At 38.0% G+C, this 18,389-nt stretch overlaps 1 protein-coding gene across 50 annotated transcripts in view; it reads left to right on the forward strand.

Moving 5' to 3' along the window:
* Positions 1–18,389, forward strand: part of RBFOX1 (RNA binding fox-1 homolog 1) — a 2,485,711-nt gene that overhangs the window by 2,451,321 nt on the left and 16,001 nt on the right. For 30 of the 50 annotated variants that reach the window (XM_077985561.1, XM_077985605.1, XM_077985611.1 and 27 more), the window contains one exon: positions 14,721–14,773. The exons of the other annotated variants lie outside the window; for them this stretch is intronic. In XM_077985561.1, coding sequence (XP_077841687.1) covers positions 14,721–14,773 — 53 coding nt within the window. The remainder of the gene's footprint in view (positions 1–14,720; positions 14,774–18,389) is intronic. 50 annotated transcript variants of the gene reach the window in all.

Below are 18,389 nucleotides of genomic sequence, written 5' to 3' on the forward strand. Positions count from 1 at the left end.
ATCGTGTAACCAGTTATTTTTATATCATCACAGCATAGAATCAGTAGTGATAGATTCTTAGTTCCTCTTCTGTAGAAGACAGGCAAGATAAAGAAAAACTTAACAAAAGAACTTCTTCAAAAACAGGAAGTAAAATCAGCAGGCATTGAGAATGTTTTGGTAATGCTCTCTGGCTGTCAATTGATCAAAAGAGAAACAGCAACAAACTTTCCCTGTAATCATGAGATTCATTCTTCAGACGTCTTGAAAGCAAAAGTTTGATGTCCCCAGTTGGTAGGATTTCACCTTTTATCAGCACAAATTAAGCCCTCATCAAATTAAAGATTCAGGGACCTTTGAGAAATATTGAACTCCAGTAACCTCAGGACTGTCCAGAAGGTCCTTAATGGGCACCTTGCAACTCCCTGCCCATCATCTTCTTGGTTAAATGATCACATGCTGACCATCTCGGAGCAACCTGAGAGTCTCTGAATGTTGACCTCCAGAATGAAGACCATCTGGTGTGGGCAGAGATTTCCCCAAAAGGAAAATACCTCACTGGACTAGGTAGTCTCATTGACAAATTTAGTGGGAATAGGTGAACATCTTATCTTGGCATTTAGCAAACATTTGGTAAGCACTTGACCTCACCAAATCTTTATTTCTAATCTCACTTTGATTTATGCAAAGCCAACTGTCTGAACTCTCAAAGGAGAACGTTTTTTGAGCTTGAACCAATCGAAGCATGGCAGAGGGGCCTTTGGTCATCCGGTCATTGCATGCCACTTGGTGTTGCTGATGTGTCTGTGATACGTTCTGGATTGGACAGGTCCATCACATCAGCTTGATGAATGGCTTGCTTGAATTAAGCCTGGGGGCAGGCTTCTCTTTATTGATTGGCTGATGGTTTGTGTATTATGACTTTGTTGTTGTTGCATCTTGAAGCAGCCAAAGTGGGAGGTTGGGGGCTGGGGTGGGGGCGGGGGGAAGGCAGTGGGGATAAGATTCCCTGTTTGATCAACTGTGCCACAAATATTTGGGAAAATATGATGTGTACATAGCTTTGATGAAAATGTTATCTCCCCAGACAGACAGACATTTGTCATGCTTGTCCTGCTTGCTAACACTCTAACATTTCCTAATGATCAATGCATGAAAACGTCCCTCCACATCAGGGGAGAAAGTAGTTAGATGCAGACTGCCTAGAGACTAAAGCAATACAGAGTTTTTCTCTCAGATTTCATCACAATCCGATTACACTGATAGTTACCAGGGGCCATTTCTTCCACATAAAACATGCATTTCTTGTAAAGATACATGAAAGCTAAGAAGCTTTTGACATATAGTAGCACCAGGCCACACAGATATCTCTAAACTGAGCAAAAGACTGCAAAGCAACATAGTTTTGTTTTAATGGATACCTCTCCTTGGTTTTTGAGACCTTAAAGTTTCACTGCTAATGTAGAGATAGAAATTGCTACTTTTATGTGACAAAAATGACATATTGGCTTTGTAATAGGTATGAAATATGTACATACATCAATATAAATTTTATATAGCTCAACTTAATAGAAATCCAAATAAAATGCCATATTATCTAGCTCTCTGCATACACACATGTACACACACACACACACTTACTTGTGCCTTGGGGCCTCACAAGGGACTCGTAAGTGTATTCAGGTAAAGCTTAATGCAAAGAGACCAGGGCTTGTTAATTTCAAGTGGTCACAAACTGCATGCTAGAAAACATAAGTTAAATATGACATTCATAACCTATGAATAAAAGGTTCTGTTTCAGACAGATTTGTGTTTCTTAGAACCTAGTAAGGATAAGTAGGCATATTTTGGGGTTCATACAGAATTTAGTCTTATTTAAAAATTATATAAGTGACAAAGATAGATACATACATACATCCATATGCGTACACATACATAGATGGGTGGAAGGATGGGTAGATGGATAGATGGAGATAAAGCGATAGAGGTGGGTGGATGAATGGAAAGAGGGAAGGAAGCAAGGAAGGGACCATCTTTCTGCCCTCTAATAGTTCATAAGCTAAATACAGAAAATAGGACTAAATCCTTACTATACAATCTTCAAGCTGAAGTAAAAAAGTAAAAGGATTTGAGTTGATTTCCATTAGTGCAGGCTACTCCCCATTTTAGAACTTTATTTTCTGGCCTCAGATTAAGTAGGAGAGAAATGTTGTCATGAAAATAGACAAATAAGTACATTTACAATGATATTCAATTTTATTTGGAGTCTTTATCTGATGATATAGGCTAAAATTTAAGGGATTGTCAGCATATAAAGTGTATGAGCATCCTGAATAGAAAATGTAATTTACCATTTAGGGGATTATTTCTGTAGGAAGGTTAATTTTTTAAAGAGATGTTTTATGGACATTGTTTTCTTTTTTTTTTTTTTTTTTTTTTTTTTTTTTTTTTTTTTTGCCGTGGGTTGGAATACAGAAAGCTGAACCTGTGGATAATTTGAAACCCTTAATGAAAATAGATATACAAAAAGCAGACAAAGGGGGTACTTGCTCTGCTTTCTGCAGTCCTCTTATCTGAACCAAGTTTGATAAGGATTGAAAATATTTCTAGCTAAACAGCAGCAGCAGCCCTTGTTCTTATTCTTCATGATGTGTGGCAAGCAGAGATCTCAAGATCTTATTCTAGTGCCATATTGAAAGCACTATCTCCCAAGGCCAGTTCAGGGCCTGGCAACCACCTTTGATGGCATATTTACTGGTTTATCAAGACAGAAGAACACCGACCATGTAATATGGTTGTCAACCCTCTTTTCTGGGAAATAGGCTGAATCCATTCTTCCTTCTCACTGCTGTTAAAGATTTATAAAATTAGAACAATAGCAAATGGTAGTTTTCATTTTAGACATCCCATTTTGTTTTTCATGTTCTTACTTGGCAAAATAAACATTGGCAACTTTATGCTAGACTCCCTATCATTTTATTTACAGTCGCAGTCTTTGAGAAATCTGTTGGAAAAATATAGTGAGAGCATTGTAAAACATGGCCATGCCAGAGATGGTATTGTCAGATCAACAAGGGACTGAGGGTGGAGTTTGTGGAGGTTCAGAATGAATGGGAAAGTTTCCCATGCCATCTTCCTAGCTGGGATACAGACCCAGAGGCAGGGAGAAGCCACTTGAGAGTTTGAGTCTAGGCTGTGGAATCAATACGTGGCAATAAACCGAAGTCCTACCTCTGTGCCATTTTTGATGGTGCTTTGAAGAAGCTGTTCTTGGGTTTTAGTTTCATTTTTAGTCTTTTATTTTTACTCATCCTGATGAACTCTTGGGTTCTGTAATTTAAAAAAAAAAAATCTGTCAAGTTGTAATAATGTAGCAGAAATGAGTCACTTATGCCTTTATTTCTATCCTTCTGTGCCCCCCTGTGTCTAGAAAAGCATGTCCAGGTTTTAGTTGGAACTCCAGGTTGAGCATGTGTACATCTATACATAGCTACATGTATATACACACCTTTTATCTTGTTCATTTCAAGTTTACTTTCCTAATAGATCCATTTTGTGTTTTTGTTTTTTTGGGGTTTTTGCTGATTCAGGTCCTCCTCAGGAAGAAAAAGTGAAACCAATCGTCCTAGCCAGCTTTAGGATAATAGAAACACACACTTATACCTGTGAGATTCACAGGTATAAGCAATAATAATAAAAATATATATATTTATATTATATATATTAATAATATAATAGAAACACACACACAGCTAAACAGCAGTAGCAGCCCTTGTTCTTATTCTTCATGATATGTGGCAAGGAGAGATCTCAAGATCTTATTCTAGTGCTGTATTGAAAGCAGTATCTCCCAAGGCCAGTTCAAGGCCTGGCAACCACCTTTGGCAAAATAAACATTGGCAACTTTATGCTAGACTTCCTATATTTTATTTAGTCTTATTTAAAAATTATTTAACTGACAGAGATAGATACATACATATATCCATGCATACACATACATAGGTGGATGGATGAATGGAAAAAGGGAAGGAAGGGACCATCTTTCTGCCCTATAGATATATATATGTTATATATATGTTATATATATTATATATATATCTATCTCTATATGTATGACAGTTTATATATATATATATATATATATATATATATATATATATATATATATAAAAACATTGGTCCTTAGTGATTTTGATTGTGTATTCTCCAAAAAATTAGGATAGCTAAGATAATTCTATTTTCTCCTGATCTGCTCTGTAGACTGTCACTGATTTCATTTGATAAGTATGGAGATGGCTCTGAAATCGTGAGGAAGGGAAGGTACATCTCAGCTTTTGATAGTAGAGTCACTGTAATTTTTTTAAATTGGGTTTATGGATGCTGAGCTCTCAGTACTGAGAAGTAATATGGCTGTAACTGATGTATTTCCTGAGTTTCTCTTAGTTTATAGAAATCACACACACACACACACACACACACACACACACACACACACACACGTTAAAAGAAAAAGTGTTCAAGTTTTTCTCTCAAGAACTAATTGCCTTTTGTCCATAATCTATAATGGCTTCCTAACAACTGTTATGCACTATTGGATGGATATGTAATTGAATCAGTTTAAAAAAAGAACCAATCCTGTAATAGCCAACAGACTGGACCAACAAGGAGTTGGGGAGAGATTAAAGGAATTTCCAAGCCCACCAGAGCATAGTTGTCACAGCCATGTGGGTAGACACTTTTGCCAGTGACAAGACAAGGTGTAACAACTCCTTTGGTCATGTCATGGCCTAATTACACACTTTTTAGGTCGCAGATCATTGACTTGATAGGCCACAAAAAAAAAAAAAAAAAAAAAAAAGCGCATCTTTTCAGTAGCAGCATCAGGGCCCTTCAGCTGTGAAGGGTTTTAGAGGTAGGCTGGGAAAGCCTAATGCTTTCTAGGTGTAGGTCTGTTGAAAATATACACGCAAAGCCCTGTGAATGAGCCATTTCTATTGCTAAAAAGAACTTACATTCTAGAAGACAGTAATCCAGTAAAGCAGAAGATAGAATCTTAGCTCATGAAGCATTTGTGGACATAGCAATAAAAATTAAACCCCTCCACTGTGTTTTTTGTTTGGGTTTTTTTTTTGTCCCTAGGTAGTATACTATGGATGGTAGTATACTATCATTTCTTTCAAGATAAGATGAAATTTTTCACTAAAAGTGTCTAATATTTCCTTTAAAGTTATCAAAGCAAGTTCTGACTCTACTTATCGCAAGTTGAAATTCTTTTCCACAAGAATCGATTTCTATTTCAATGTGATTTATTTTCACATTTGTGTGTAGTACATGCATGTAAACAGTCACTGGACAGAAATGACTTATTTCTTCCTTGGTGTAAATCAAAATGCTTGGTTCCTCTGGAATTAGGCACTCCTCACAACTATAATGAACTTCATATTTCATTAACATACAAAACATTTAGAATAGGGGCCATGATCCGAATTTGAGGGGATGGGAGTCTGTGGGGCACAAACTAGGGAGAATATAAGGAGTAACTAGTCACTTTTTTTCCCAAGCTAATTCTTACTGCATTATGATGTGTGACTGTTCAAACAGATTAACAGTTTTCTGATAGCTGAAACATAATCAAAGCCAAGTACTCTTCTCGTAATTATCCCAATCAATTTAGATTGAAATGCTTTGGCCTGAGATTATAGAAATAAGCCACATATCTGATAAGCTAAATCAGTGGTTCTCACGAGTCTGGGGGACGTGGAATTTAAAGAAAAAAAGAAAACACTCATTGTTAGATGCTTCTAGCATCCTCAATTCTTTCAATTCTTGTCTTTCATGGTTTCAATTTTGTAATTTAAAATTTTAGAATGTATTAAGAGATGAACTTTTTTCCACCATTTCTGCTTTGTTATAGTGTTTGTGGATGACTACTACCAAACAGAATATGAGCCCAGGCAGTGGGAGTGGAAGTACTTTAATAATTCTTCCTGGACAATACTAGCTTCCCTGCCTTTTCAGAATGATCGTTTTCCCGCTATTTTTGTTTTCTTCCATTTCTGTCTCCCAAACTTAGAAAATGAACAAATGGGGGGAAAGCGGGATGAACTTGTTCTGTTTTGAAATTTCAAGATTTGAGTGGATCATCTAAAAAGCCTGCAGAGCCTTGCCTTGTATAGTTTTCAGACGAACACCATTGGCCTCACCAGGAGGCTGTGAGAATGTAGAATCCCAAACCCCACCCCAGCCCTGCTGAACCAGAACCTGCACTTTCAAGATTCCAGAATGACTGGTGTGAAGTTTGAGAAGCCCGGCTCTAGAGAACAAGCTTCTATTCTACCCCGATATGCCATAAATAATGTTGACAGAGGATTGTCCCATCACAAACCTTGTAAGAGATAAGAGGATTTATCTTTGTAAATTATTGATTTATTTCCATTGCCTCTCTACTCTCCCTTCTTCAATGAGAAAGAGCTATCAACAGTTAGCATCCCTCAATGTCAATTCCATTGTGACTTCTTCCCTCTCCTGGCCCAAGGCCACAATTAATTCTTTACCCCAAAAGATTCATGGACAGAAATAGTTATTGATGCTAACATCATGCCATTAATTGCATAGATTTCACACAAATATAAAGTAGTACCTGAAAAAGTTCCATCTGATTTAACTTTACTGACACTCAGTTTTTTCCTGTGCTAAATGGAAAGCATGGTACTAATTAGAATCAGAAAGAGATGAAGAAGGTGAACTTTATAAACCAAAAAAGGTGGTGCAAATGTTATCAGTAACTCGGTTTCAGATTGACATATTTTGGAATGTATGCTAGTATTTGCAGTGAATATATACAGGCAGTAGCAAGTACATTAAATTAAATGCATTCAAAAGTGCAAGGTCATTTTTAGTCTAGACAATATCTAAGACACATTGTAGCACTAACCCTCTGGGAACCTGTGCCTTGCTTGTCACCCCAGGACTTGTAGGTAACTGTGTCAAGATTTGAAACAGGATCTTTTATTCTCATTGGACCTACTCTGATAGAGACATGCACTAGCAAATCATTGCTGTTGATACACAGAATATGATTACAGATTGAGATTTACACCTGGGTCCTGAATCTGTGAGTCTACTTACTACATGAGATAATTTGGGCAGGCTAACATTGAGCTAGTTGACACTCAACTGCCTCATCTATAAAGTGGGATTAATGGATAACCACTGCTTCTTTGGGTGGTTGTGAGAATTGCTGTCATGAACAGAAAGCCCCTCTAAGAGATCCTGACGCTTAGTACTCCGGATATTAGCAGCAACAGCATCAACTGTGGGAATACTGTGTTTTGTTCTTGAGTGAAAAAAAAAAGTTTCCTGTGGACACGGGTTTTATGAGTTAGAATAATTTTTTACTAAATACATTTGTTTTTGGTTGTTTTAAAATATTGACTTCCACCCTAGAAATAAAATAGGTTGGGGAATATAAATTGGGAACCACACGATCAAATATCCTATCCTTCTTGTTCATCCTGTGCCTTGGATATTAACTTTTCTGCTCATGGATCAACTTAGGCCACCACACGTGCATTAGCTTTGTAGGAGACATGCCCAATCTCCCAGGATAAACCCAGCCTTCTAACTATCACTGCTTTGGATTTTTGTAAAACCAATTGCCTGCTCTCCTCTTTGGGTGGAGAGAGAAATGGACTTTCCTTTATGAGTCTACAGAGCAAAAAAAAAAAAAAAAAAAAAAGCCAATTTTTCTACCAATAAGATGACTTCCACCAATAAGATGTTTCTCATTCAAGCTGCACAAAAGGTCCAGGAAGGGTATGTACTATTTTTATATCTTTTTTTCCAAATGAAGAAATGAGGCCCAGAAAGGTGAAGTGAATTTTCTAGTGGAATACAGCTTGTATGCAACAAGGCATGGTTTCCAGATTCACAGTTGGTTCCCTTTCACCTGAGCCTAGACAAGAAAGTCTAGTGGGAACTGGGGAGAATGTTAAATGTTGGAGGAACTAAAATGACAAAAGGGAACTGTTCAACGTCTCCAGGTAACGGAGATGCACTTGGGTTTGAATTTCTAAAACTCAGATTTTTTTGGTAGAATAGCCAAACTGGGGAGAGATTCACTGAGCTTATCTTCTTTCTGTTTAAGCTTCTTTATGTATAATCATGTTAGCAACAGGAACTGTGTCTAAATGAAATGTTTTTAAGTGTATTTTCATATGTTCCCCCTTTTCAAAATGGGATGGGTGTAGAACCTTTGAGAGCTTTCTATAGTCAATCTGTTTGGTTACTTGTCTGTGTATACCCTGTCTCATTCTACAGTTTGCACGCTGTATAGAAGTACACATGACATATTCTAAAGTATGAATAAAAGTGACAGGGCAGGTAAAAAATAGGAATCTGAATGGGATTTGTACCATTCTGGAGTAGAGTGTTAGTATTATATGTGGGCCAAGGAGGTAAGATACTGATTGCCAGCAACCTCCCTTTGAAGGTGATAAAACAAATATAAATTAGATTATGAGTTTCCAGACAGGCAAGTCCAAGATACTCCAGTGATTTAAAGGCTATGAGCATAGCATCAGACCCCTTAGACTTAGCTCAGTGCCTGATAAGTAACAAGTCCCTCATTTACAATCTGAGGGTTGAATGAATGATGTGAGTCAACTATTGGGCAAGGTTGGCAATATGAATTTTAATAGGTGCATCATATCTGCGTATTATAATATTCAGAAAACACTCGTGGCTGAGTTCCATATGGCACATCTAGCAACTTTAAGATGAACAACAAGAATAAACTGATTGTGAATTTCTACCTTAATTTTACGTGAAAAAAAAAGCATCCTGATAAGCATGATTATAAAACAATTACTACAATTACTAGAATATATAATTAGCAATTAAAATGTTAAGTATAAAATGTCAAAATCAATACTAGTGCAATTTACTTTAAACCCAAAAGACAACTGTTTCCTACAGAGGCAAGATACATATGTTCAGAGAGGTATTCGTACAGTGAGATATGAGTTCCCCATGCTGGCTGACAGATGAGAATCATCCCCAGGGGTTTTTCAGGCATATCTGTGCATGAGAACCACTCTCAAAAGATGCTGAACCTAAATGACTGGGGTATGAGCCTGGTCCTTAGTATTTTATTTAAAAAAAAAATCCTAGCTGAATATTTGTTAAAAAACAAAGTATTGGCTGAGCAGTCAGGGTTAAGAACTTCTGCCTTATAAACAAAAGATATCCCAATACCTACAGGTAGAATTGGACTTTGTCCCACTACTATCTTGGGGCGTCTTGGCTGCTATTTACCAGGCCAGAAGACCAACTTCTCAGCTGTAGGGATTGCCTAGCAGACATCCTTGGAAGGTTTAAGAGTGTGTGTGTGAGTGAGAGAGAGAGATTCAATATTCATAGCATTGGATAGAAGAATCTTGCTATAAGTGATATCAATCCTGAGATCTATGTAACAATAGCAATGTAACAGAATTAAGAAGCCAAAGAATGTGAAGTAACCAGAATCTTTACCAATAAAATTTAAACCAGCATTATTTGATATGGGGTATGTTTGCCTCCCACCTGCCTGCACCAAAAGTTTACTCTGACTTGGTATCTAGCCTCTCATGTCCCCTCCAGCAACATGGGCTGGCTACTATTTTAATTTCACTCTAAGAATTAGCCATGGGTAATTTTTCAGAAGGAAAACTGCCAAGAGATGAGATTTAGCCTAAGGAACAAAAGTGGGCTATGAGGGTGATACGTGGCAATCCACATGACTAATTTAAATGTACCACCAGCTGAGGCAGATAGAGTATAGAGGGTTGGTCTATAAAAAAAAATCTTAAAAGGTCAACCTAGTGACATAAGAGGGAAAAGAGAAAGACCATGGTGTATGCCATTTCATAATCAAGTTGTTAAAGCAGAGTATGTTTTTAATTCTCTCAATTATACTCAGAGGAATTCAAATTTTTTCTCAGAGGAACTGGAGATTCAGAATATTAAGTTACTCCAGAGACATCACACCCCACTGCTGATTAAATACCTGCTACATGAATGTTTCCCAAGAACTTTAGATAGTAAAAGCTTGGGTGTAGAGCCAAGCCAACTGCGTTCAGGTTTCACCTCTACCACTTAACATCTGCTCGCATTATATAACTTTTCCATGTCTCGGTTTCCTCCTCTACAAGAGGAGGATAAAAAGAGGGATTATAAGAAAAATTTAATGAATACATAGGTATGACACTTAGCAACTTGCAGTCATAAGTGCCACATCAGTGTTGTATAGTAGACTTTGCAGCCAGCATTCCCATGAGCCAGGACAAATAGTCTTCTCCCTTAAACTCAATTTAGCCGTTTCTTCATTTTTCATACATTTGTAATCCTTCCTCTTTTCCACCTCCAACCAAGCCTTCCCAATTTAAAACAATCCTCCTGGGACAGGTGAGCTTTGAAATGAAAATGGGAATGAATTTTCAGGGTTTTCTCAGCAAGGTTGCCCAAACTTCAAGGTAAGAAGTAGCAGGAGGCGTGATTCCCTCACAGGAGCACCTGCTACCTAGAGCACAGTGAGAATGGGTGCCCTGTGGAGCTGATCAATATGCAGGCCCGGGTTCTTATTAAGTGTACAGATTACCAGACCTCTCTCCTGAAAATTGATTCAGGTGGTCAGGGTTGAAACCCAGGAATCTATACACTGAATGAGCATTCTATGCAATTCTTCAGGGAAGTTTGAAAAATTTTGTAGTAGAGGTAGAATATAGAAAGTTTTGGGTGACAGAATGGGTAAAGACAAAATTAGGGGCTGACCTCAAGGAAAAGTGGAAAATCTCAAGCAAAGATGATCTTGAGTAAATTCGTAAGAAATGGTCCAGTAAGAGGAATAGGTAAGGAAGGACTCAAATACCAAGAGTAAGACATGGCCACTGTAGAGCAGTTTCTCTTTCAGGATGAGGTTTAAAGTCAACTCTTAGAAGGCATCTAGAAACTGGAAGTACCCTTTCTTGGACACTTTATCAGGTTTCCATGGTGGCATTGTCCAAAACCTAAGTAGCTAGGTTGCCCTGGAGGCAAGCATGATGGTCAAATAGAAGTTGCAAAAATAGAAACCAAAGTTGGAAGAAATTCAGTGATTCAACTCCCTTGAATCCCTTCCTTGAATCCACTTCTTTGAGTCTCTTGAATCCCTCTGCCTTGGCGTCATATCACTGCTTCTCAGCTGTGGCCATCTATTAGAGTCACCTACAGAGCATTTTCTGAACTACTTTCCAGACCCTACCCCAGGATCAATTAAAGCAGAACCCTCAGAAGGGGGCCCTATCACTGGCACTCTTACCATTCAACTCCACAAGTAGTTTTCAAATGAAGAACATTAGCACATTAGAATCACTTGGAAGTATTTAAAAACTGCTAATGCCCGAGACCCAGTTTCGGGGGTTACCATTTAACTGGTCTTAAGTGTAGCTTGGTAACCAGAAATGTTTAGAAGTGCAACAGTTATTTACAATGTGCAGCCAAGGTTGAGAAGGACTCAGTCACACTTGCTTTTTTTTTTTAATCAACTAAAGAACAGACCAGTTTGTGGAAAATCAGGTGCATTTTGAAGTTTAAATCCATGGGTCTGTGTTGAGAGAAAACAGCACAACAGTAGGGTTTGCATAAGGAGACAGATCCTGGTACCAGCCTTCTTTCTTCCCTGAGAGGTAGCCAGCCCACTGTTCAGAATATACCTGCATTGTTCTGATCTTTTAATTTTTCCTTAAGTTGTTTGGATATAGCAGAGACAATTGTCTCTGTGATCATATGTGACTACTCGATTGTCAACTTCTAGAAGTCGAAGGTCTCCTGGGTTTAAGAATAGTGGGGGTAATATGTAAGAGTTAAAGATTAAGCCTCCGTAATCTGTGTACTCGTAGGTTCAGTATCATTGGTGTCCGATTGACTTAATAGTAAAGGAGGGGTTATTGATTTCGTCTGTTAGATACAGGATGTGCAGGCATGGAAGGGCGATCAGGACTAGGATGATTGCGGGTAAGATAGTTCAGATGGTTTCTATCTCCTGGGCATCATAGATGATCCATTTATGGGCCCTCTAAGTCAGTAATTTCTTAATGTTCAAGGTGAAACAGCTCTATATAAAATGGCGTATCATGGTGGATATAAACACCAACATGCAATCTCCACTTAGAACTCTACCAGAGTTTTTCTGTTGTCCTGAAAATGTAAGCCACCCCAAAGCCAATCTGTGATTTTACAGACATTTCCTGTTAATTGCACTTGTCAATTGATGAAAGCATAGTTCAGGGGAAGTGGTGATCATACAGATTGAATTCATGGAATTAACGAACTCTATAGAAAGGCACTTTTCTGATGCCTTATGGTGACCTTTCTGGGATGTAATGTGATTACGTGGATTAAAAAATAAAATAGTACAGAATGGATACATCCAAAAAATACTTAACTGGTAGCCATTAACTCCTTTTGGCATTGCTGCAGAGTCCATGGCACGTTCTTTTAAATGTCACTATTGAGAACTCTGTGCCTTGAAATATATGCAAATTCATAGTCAAAAGTAATCTAAGCCAACTCTTTTGAAGAGGGCAAGTTGTCAAAAGGGAGTAGTCCATTTAGTTCTGAAACTTAGAGATCAAAAAGACCATGGGTAAAACATTAAGTAAAAATCAATACACATAGGTTTTCAAAAAATTGGGGGAAAGAATGAAGGGATAATGAAAGGAGGGAAAGAACGAAGGGAAAGAAAGAATAGAAAAGGAGAAAAGGAAGGAGAAAAGGAAGGAGAAAAGGAAGGAGAAAAGGAAGGAGAAAAGGAAGGAGAAAAGGAAGGAGAAAAGGAAGGAGAAAAGGAAGGAGAAAAGGAAGGAGAAAAGGAAGGAGAAAAGGAGAAAAGGGTAGGAGAGGAAGAAAGGAAGGAAGGAAAAAGGGTAGCTTAAGTGCATAGTATCAAAAAGAATGTTTTCAAGGACACAATCTTACAGTAAATTCTGAAACAATTTAAAAAACCAAGCCTAGTTTCTTACAGGGCTGTTTCTAATCATACTGGCAGGTTGCACTTTAAAAGTTCCGTTTGTTCAGTCACAGTTTTACATATATTTTGTCTCCAAGTAGCTTTCCTCATGTCTAGCACACTGGACAGTTCCTTAGGGAAAATTGCAGAAAGGGAACACAAGCTAGCAATCTCATCTAGGATTAGGGAATAGAAATTGGGTAGAGCTGCCCCACCGTCCTGCCACAGATATGTGAATGCCTAGTGCGAAGACCTTGCCCCTTTGGATAAACCAGGTCGCCATTCTTGCTTATGGTAGCATTCTTCTTGTGAGCATTCTGTAAATAGAGGTTATTCTAACTGCTTGTTTTGTGCACCCCAGAATACCATACCTGTAGTTAGGAATTCCCGTGTTATTACCCCTTGTATAAGCCAAAGGTGAGTAAATCAAATATTCAACAAAAATATCTCGTTTTTCAGGGATATTAAATTTTATTGCTCCTCAAAACATAGGAAATCCAGGGCCAGATATTCACAGGGTTCAAAAAGCCTAACAAAAAGATAGTCCAAAATCTTATGTTAACTTTTGTCTTAAGCGATAAACTTAGTTGTGACTTGTTATGTAGAAGTACTAAAAATGCTATTCTCAAAGCATGTATAATTTGTTTATATTTTATTGGCATAGAAATGATTAGAGTTTAACTGAATGTGAAATTCTAGGGAATATTCAAAATGGCAGCTCTATATTCCACGGTGTACCTTTTGCAACAGTAAAACTTTCTTAAGATGTTTTAAGAAATGTTCAATCACTAGATACCTTTTGAAGCACTGAAACATTTGAAAAACAACCAATCACTCTAAGAAAAAAAAATGCATTTATCTTGGTTCTTGATGATCCATAGGCATGGTAAAGATGTAACCAGTGAAAACCCAGAGCTCCTGTACTGCTGCTGTTGAGGCATTTAAGAACCTAGGCAACCTCATTGTGCCATTTTTATAATTTGCCTGATACAGATGATCTTATTTCTAGAGGAATAAGTAGTACCCCTGAATTAGAACACATTGCATTGTGGAAATGTCACAGTTGGAAACATCTTAAGATAGTTTTATCATCTTTCTGGATTTACTAAAAGTAAAATAGCATTTTCTATTTTCATTCTTTTTAATACTGCATCATTAAAAATAATTTGGACAGATAGGGTTTATTTCAATTGAGTTATCTTAACTTTATGTAGCTAGCCTGGTTTGATGAGGAAATTATTACCCATAACACATCACCATATAAAATTGTCTTCTGAAATGACAGCACTTTCTTAAATTTTTTTTATATAAGTCTAGAATTTTATAATTTTTTTAGCTAGCTGTAGTATACTGTATTTCCTAATCAGTAGTCTCATTTTAAAAAGTAATCTCTTTAGCATAGAAATTCATATAAGCACAATTTGAAATGCTTTAGCGCCTTAGAAACATACTCTGGCATGTTTTGGTAACACATAGTATTAATATTTGGTGCAACAGCTTGTACTTGGTCCATATTCTGACATTACCATGACTTTAAGAGGTCCCCGCATGCTTATTTCATGATCTTTCTAAACTGAGGTACATCAGCACATTTCCTTGCAACATCCATTCACAAGCAGCACCCTTCCCTCCCCTCATCTGTACACATCAAACCAATTGGCAGAGAGCACATTTCCCCCTGAGCGAGCAGTATTGTGAATTTTATCTTCTCTTCCAGAAATCAGTTCGTCTTCGTTGCAGCAGATGAAATTTCTTGTAACACCTCTGCAGGTAACAAACATTGCTACTTCTTGATGCATCCATCCAAGTCTCAGTATCCTTTTTTTTTTTTTTTTTTTTTTTTTTTCCTTCTTCACATGCTGCAGTTGGTCACTCTAGAAAGTTTAAAAAAAAAGTTCTCTTATCTTTGGAGTACAGCTGAAACCTTGAGGCTCTGCCATGTAAGACATTAGGCATTTTGCTAACTTTGATGTTTTATTTCTGGTTTTAATAATACATGGTCCAGGAAAGTAAGACGATGTTGAATGAATCCACAAGAAAATCTAACAGTATAATCAGTGCTCTTATGGTGAAATACGGAACAGGGAGATTAGGTACACAGACGTATGACTTCCATGTTTTTTGACGTATTATGTCTGGGTTAACAGAGATTGATGTGTGAATTATTTGGGATCTTTATGGAATATTAGAGGCTGTAAAAGACTGAATCTATAAAGCTAGAGGCATTCGAGAATATAATTATCTCTGTCTTATAAGAAGGGGATCTTCATTCTATTAGCCAAAGATCCTCTATTTCCTTTCTTGTAAAACATCTTTCAAGTAGCAGAACTTAGACCAAGTCTTTTGGTTTTGAAACCAGGACATTGGCAAATGGAAATTGAATAGCTGCATGATGTATCTGTCAAAATAACACCTGTCTTTTTTCTTTCACGTGGTTCAGAACAGTTAAATTTGTACTTTCATTAGTGTGGAATTACATGCCAAGATAGGTGAGTGCCTTAACACTAGATTTTTCCTTTTGTTTTTTTAAGCCTAACCTATGACCAAAACAATCACTACGAAGTCTTGCCAATGCAGTGCTTTCAGCCTGCGAGGGAGGACGTTACAACTTATCACTACATAACTGAGCATCCCATGACCTTCAGACACATACATTAAACTGAATCTTAGAAATAGACACTCATCTGTTACCTCTTATCAATGGTGCAGTAAAGAAAGGGTTATGTACCAATGTTTCACTCCCTATTTACCGCCTTTGATGAGAATAAATGAAAGGAAGCACAGAGAGCTAGGAACATGCACCCAACCATCTCTGTTCTAAAAGGCAGGGTCAGTTTTATTGATATGGTCAGCCTCAGCCTTTATAACGGGTTTAAAGTCTTACCCGGTGAGTTCAAGAGGTATGCATGATGCATGCTGACATTTTAAAGCAATGGTATACTCTATTTCTATAAAACCCCTTTGATAGGTCCTGCAATTTCCCTCTTAACCCCTAGAATTCATGTCTCTGCTTCTCACTGTGAGAGGTGGCGACATCCTTAACACTTGACTAATGCCCAATGCTAGATGCAATGGTTAATTGAATTGCTGGCAGTGGCAGGGGAATGTTCCCGCAATACAACAGTTGTTTAACATTTTCAGAGCCTTAGTGGAATGGAGCATGCAACGAAAAGGGAGACTGCTTGGAATGGGAGGTAGGGGTGGGGAATAATGTTAATTTAAAATGTACATAGGCATCATGTGTAGATGCCTCAGTGCACTAGAGCTTCTGCCTTCTGTTAACCCCTCTGCATGTTCCAGGTTCCAGTATGTTAGGTTATATTTGGACATCTTAGATCAAACATGAAAAAGATTGATTTTTGCCCCGTGACTTAATAATCCCTGCCTTGTAAGCAAGTGATCCACACACAGTATCTCTAAAAAAGGCAACAGAAAATGAAAGTTTGCCTGAGTGTGGTGTTTCCATCTACCTAATCTAGATGGCTGCTCAGCAAATTCTTAATGAATTGCGATTGATCACCTTTCAGATTGAGATATCCCTGTTCCTTCGATGGCCATTTTAATGATGTTTATGCTTCATAAGGTTCCATTTGAACTCTGAATTTTGAATGAAGCATGAAAAAGGAGACACCCATATCAATCAAATGTCAGATTATCTCCCAACAAGTTCACTCTCCTCATAGAGCGAAAATGAAAAATCATAACGGCTCAGTCAACAAAGGTTGTAACTTGTGGTTTCAATGAAAGCCTTCTAGGACATCTCCTACACGCTAAAAAAAACCTGCTTTGGGAGGCTGAGCTGGGTGGATCATAAGGGTCAGGAGTTCAAGACCAGTCTGGCCAACACAGTAAAACCCCATCTCTACTAAAAATACAAAAATTAGCCGTGTGTGGTGGGGGTGTGCCTGTAATCCCAGCTACTCAGGAGGCTGAGGCAGAGAATTGCTTGAACCGGAGAGGCAGAGGTTGCAGTGGAAAGAGATCGTGCCACTGCACTCCAGCCTGGGCGAAAGAGCAAGCCTGTCTAAAAAATAAATAAAATTTTAAAAAACGGCTGTGCCCATTACCTACATTCTAAACAGCACTACTGTAAATGAGGTCTCACCTCCTTATAAAAACATTTACTTAGGGCAGGTTTATTGAATCCTACTATCTACTGGATATCAGAGTTTGACAAAAGACAAGTTCTTTTTTTAAATGGAGAACAAAAAATCAACATGCTTAACATTTCAGTGTGGGGCTTGATGGATGTTATTACTGAAATTTGTATAAAGAGGTGTTATTGTCACATTGATACCCGTGGTGGATGGGCTAAGCACAGGCAGTTGTCTGGGGCTTAGGGTGGAGATGAGATGAAAATCATTGAGTAGTACAGCAGCATTTCAGGATTTTTTTCTTCCAGCTTTCCAAATAGCGATACCTTTTACATGGGTCTTTTGTTGAGTGCGCCAACATGTCTGGTCTGTTTTTTGTAGCTACATAGAATAGCCATTTTGCATTAACATTTGTGATCTATGAGACTATCATCTTTACAAGGATATTTTCTGACCCAAGGGTTTCAACAATGGTATTTGTTTTGTTTTGGTTGATCCGAAAGAATGTGTGCTCTGTTGGGTGTCACTTGGGACTAAGCTTTTAACAGGGTAGGACACCTCCTAATGCATCCAGCTTGCACACTTGAGTAGTTTCTCATTCGGTAATGTCAAGAACTTTTGATGAGTTGGATTCTGCCAGAGATGGCAAAAAGGGGGAAAATTATTTTCCCTTCTTAGACAGGAAGTCTCCCCTCTGTGATTCATTATGACTTTTCCAGGGTGGGCTAGTGATGTAGTAGTTGTAGAAGAAGGATCTGGTATGAGAACAGAGGCTGAAAAACAGGTTACTTGTTTTGATCAGTGACTAGAAATTCATTTTAGTTGATTAATATCTTGAGTCATTGCTGGGTGTCAGGAACTGTTCCAAAGCCCTGGGGACATAGCATTGAGTGAGTCAGAAGCCCTCATCAAAAGACCTTCATTGTATTGGAGAACAGATCCCAAACCATGTATATGAATAAGCAGATAATACACATGCATAGTAAGTTGTGAACTTACTATAATGAATGAAAAAGCAGGGGAGGAGATGGAAAGTAAGGTGCAATGGTATTTTAGACTCAGTGATCAGAGAAGGCCTATCTGAGGGGGTAACATTTGAGCAGGGATCTACATAAAGCGAAGGTGTGACCCATGTAACATATAGCAGGTGCAAGACCCTGTGGTTGAGGCATACTTGAGGTGTCCAGGAGTAAGACCATCCAGTATGGTCCACGGACGAGTACAGGTGAGTTTTATAGATAACATCTAGGAGGTAGCCAGGGTCAGAGCAAGTTAGGACTTGGAGGCCACAG

Source organism: Macaca mulatta, chromosome 20, assembly GCF_049350105.2.
Source record: "Macaca mulatta isolate MMU2019108-1 chromosome 20, T2T-MMU8v2.0, whole genome shotgun sequence".
Taxonomy (NCBI): domain Eukaryota; kingdom Metazoa; phylum Chordata; class Mammalia; order Primates; family Cercopithecidae; genus Macaca; species Macaca mulatta.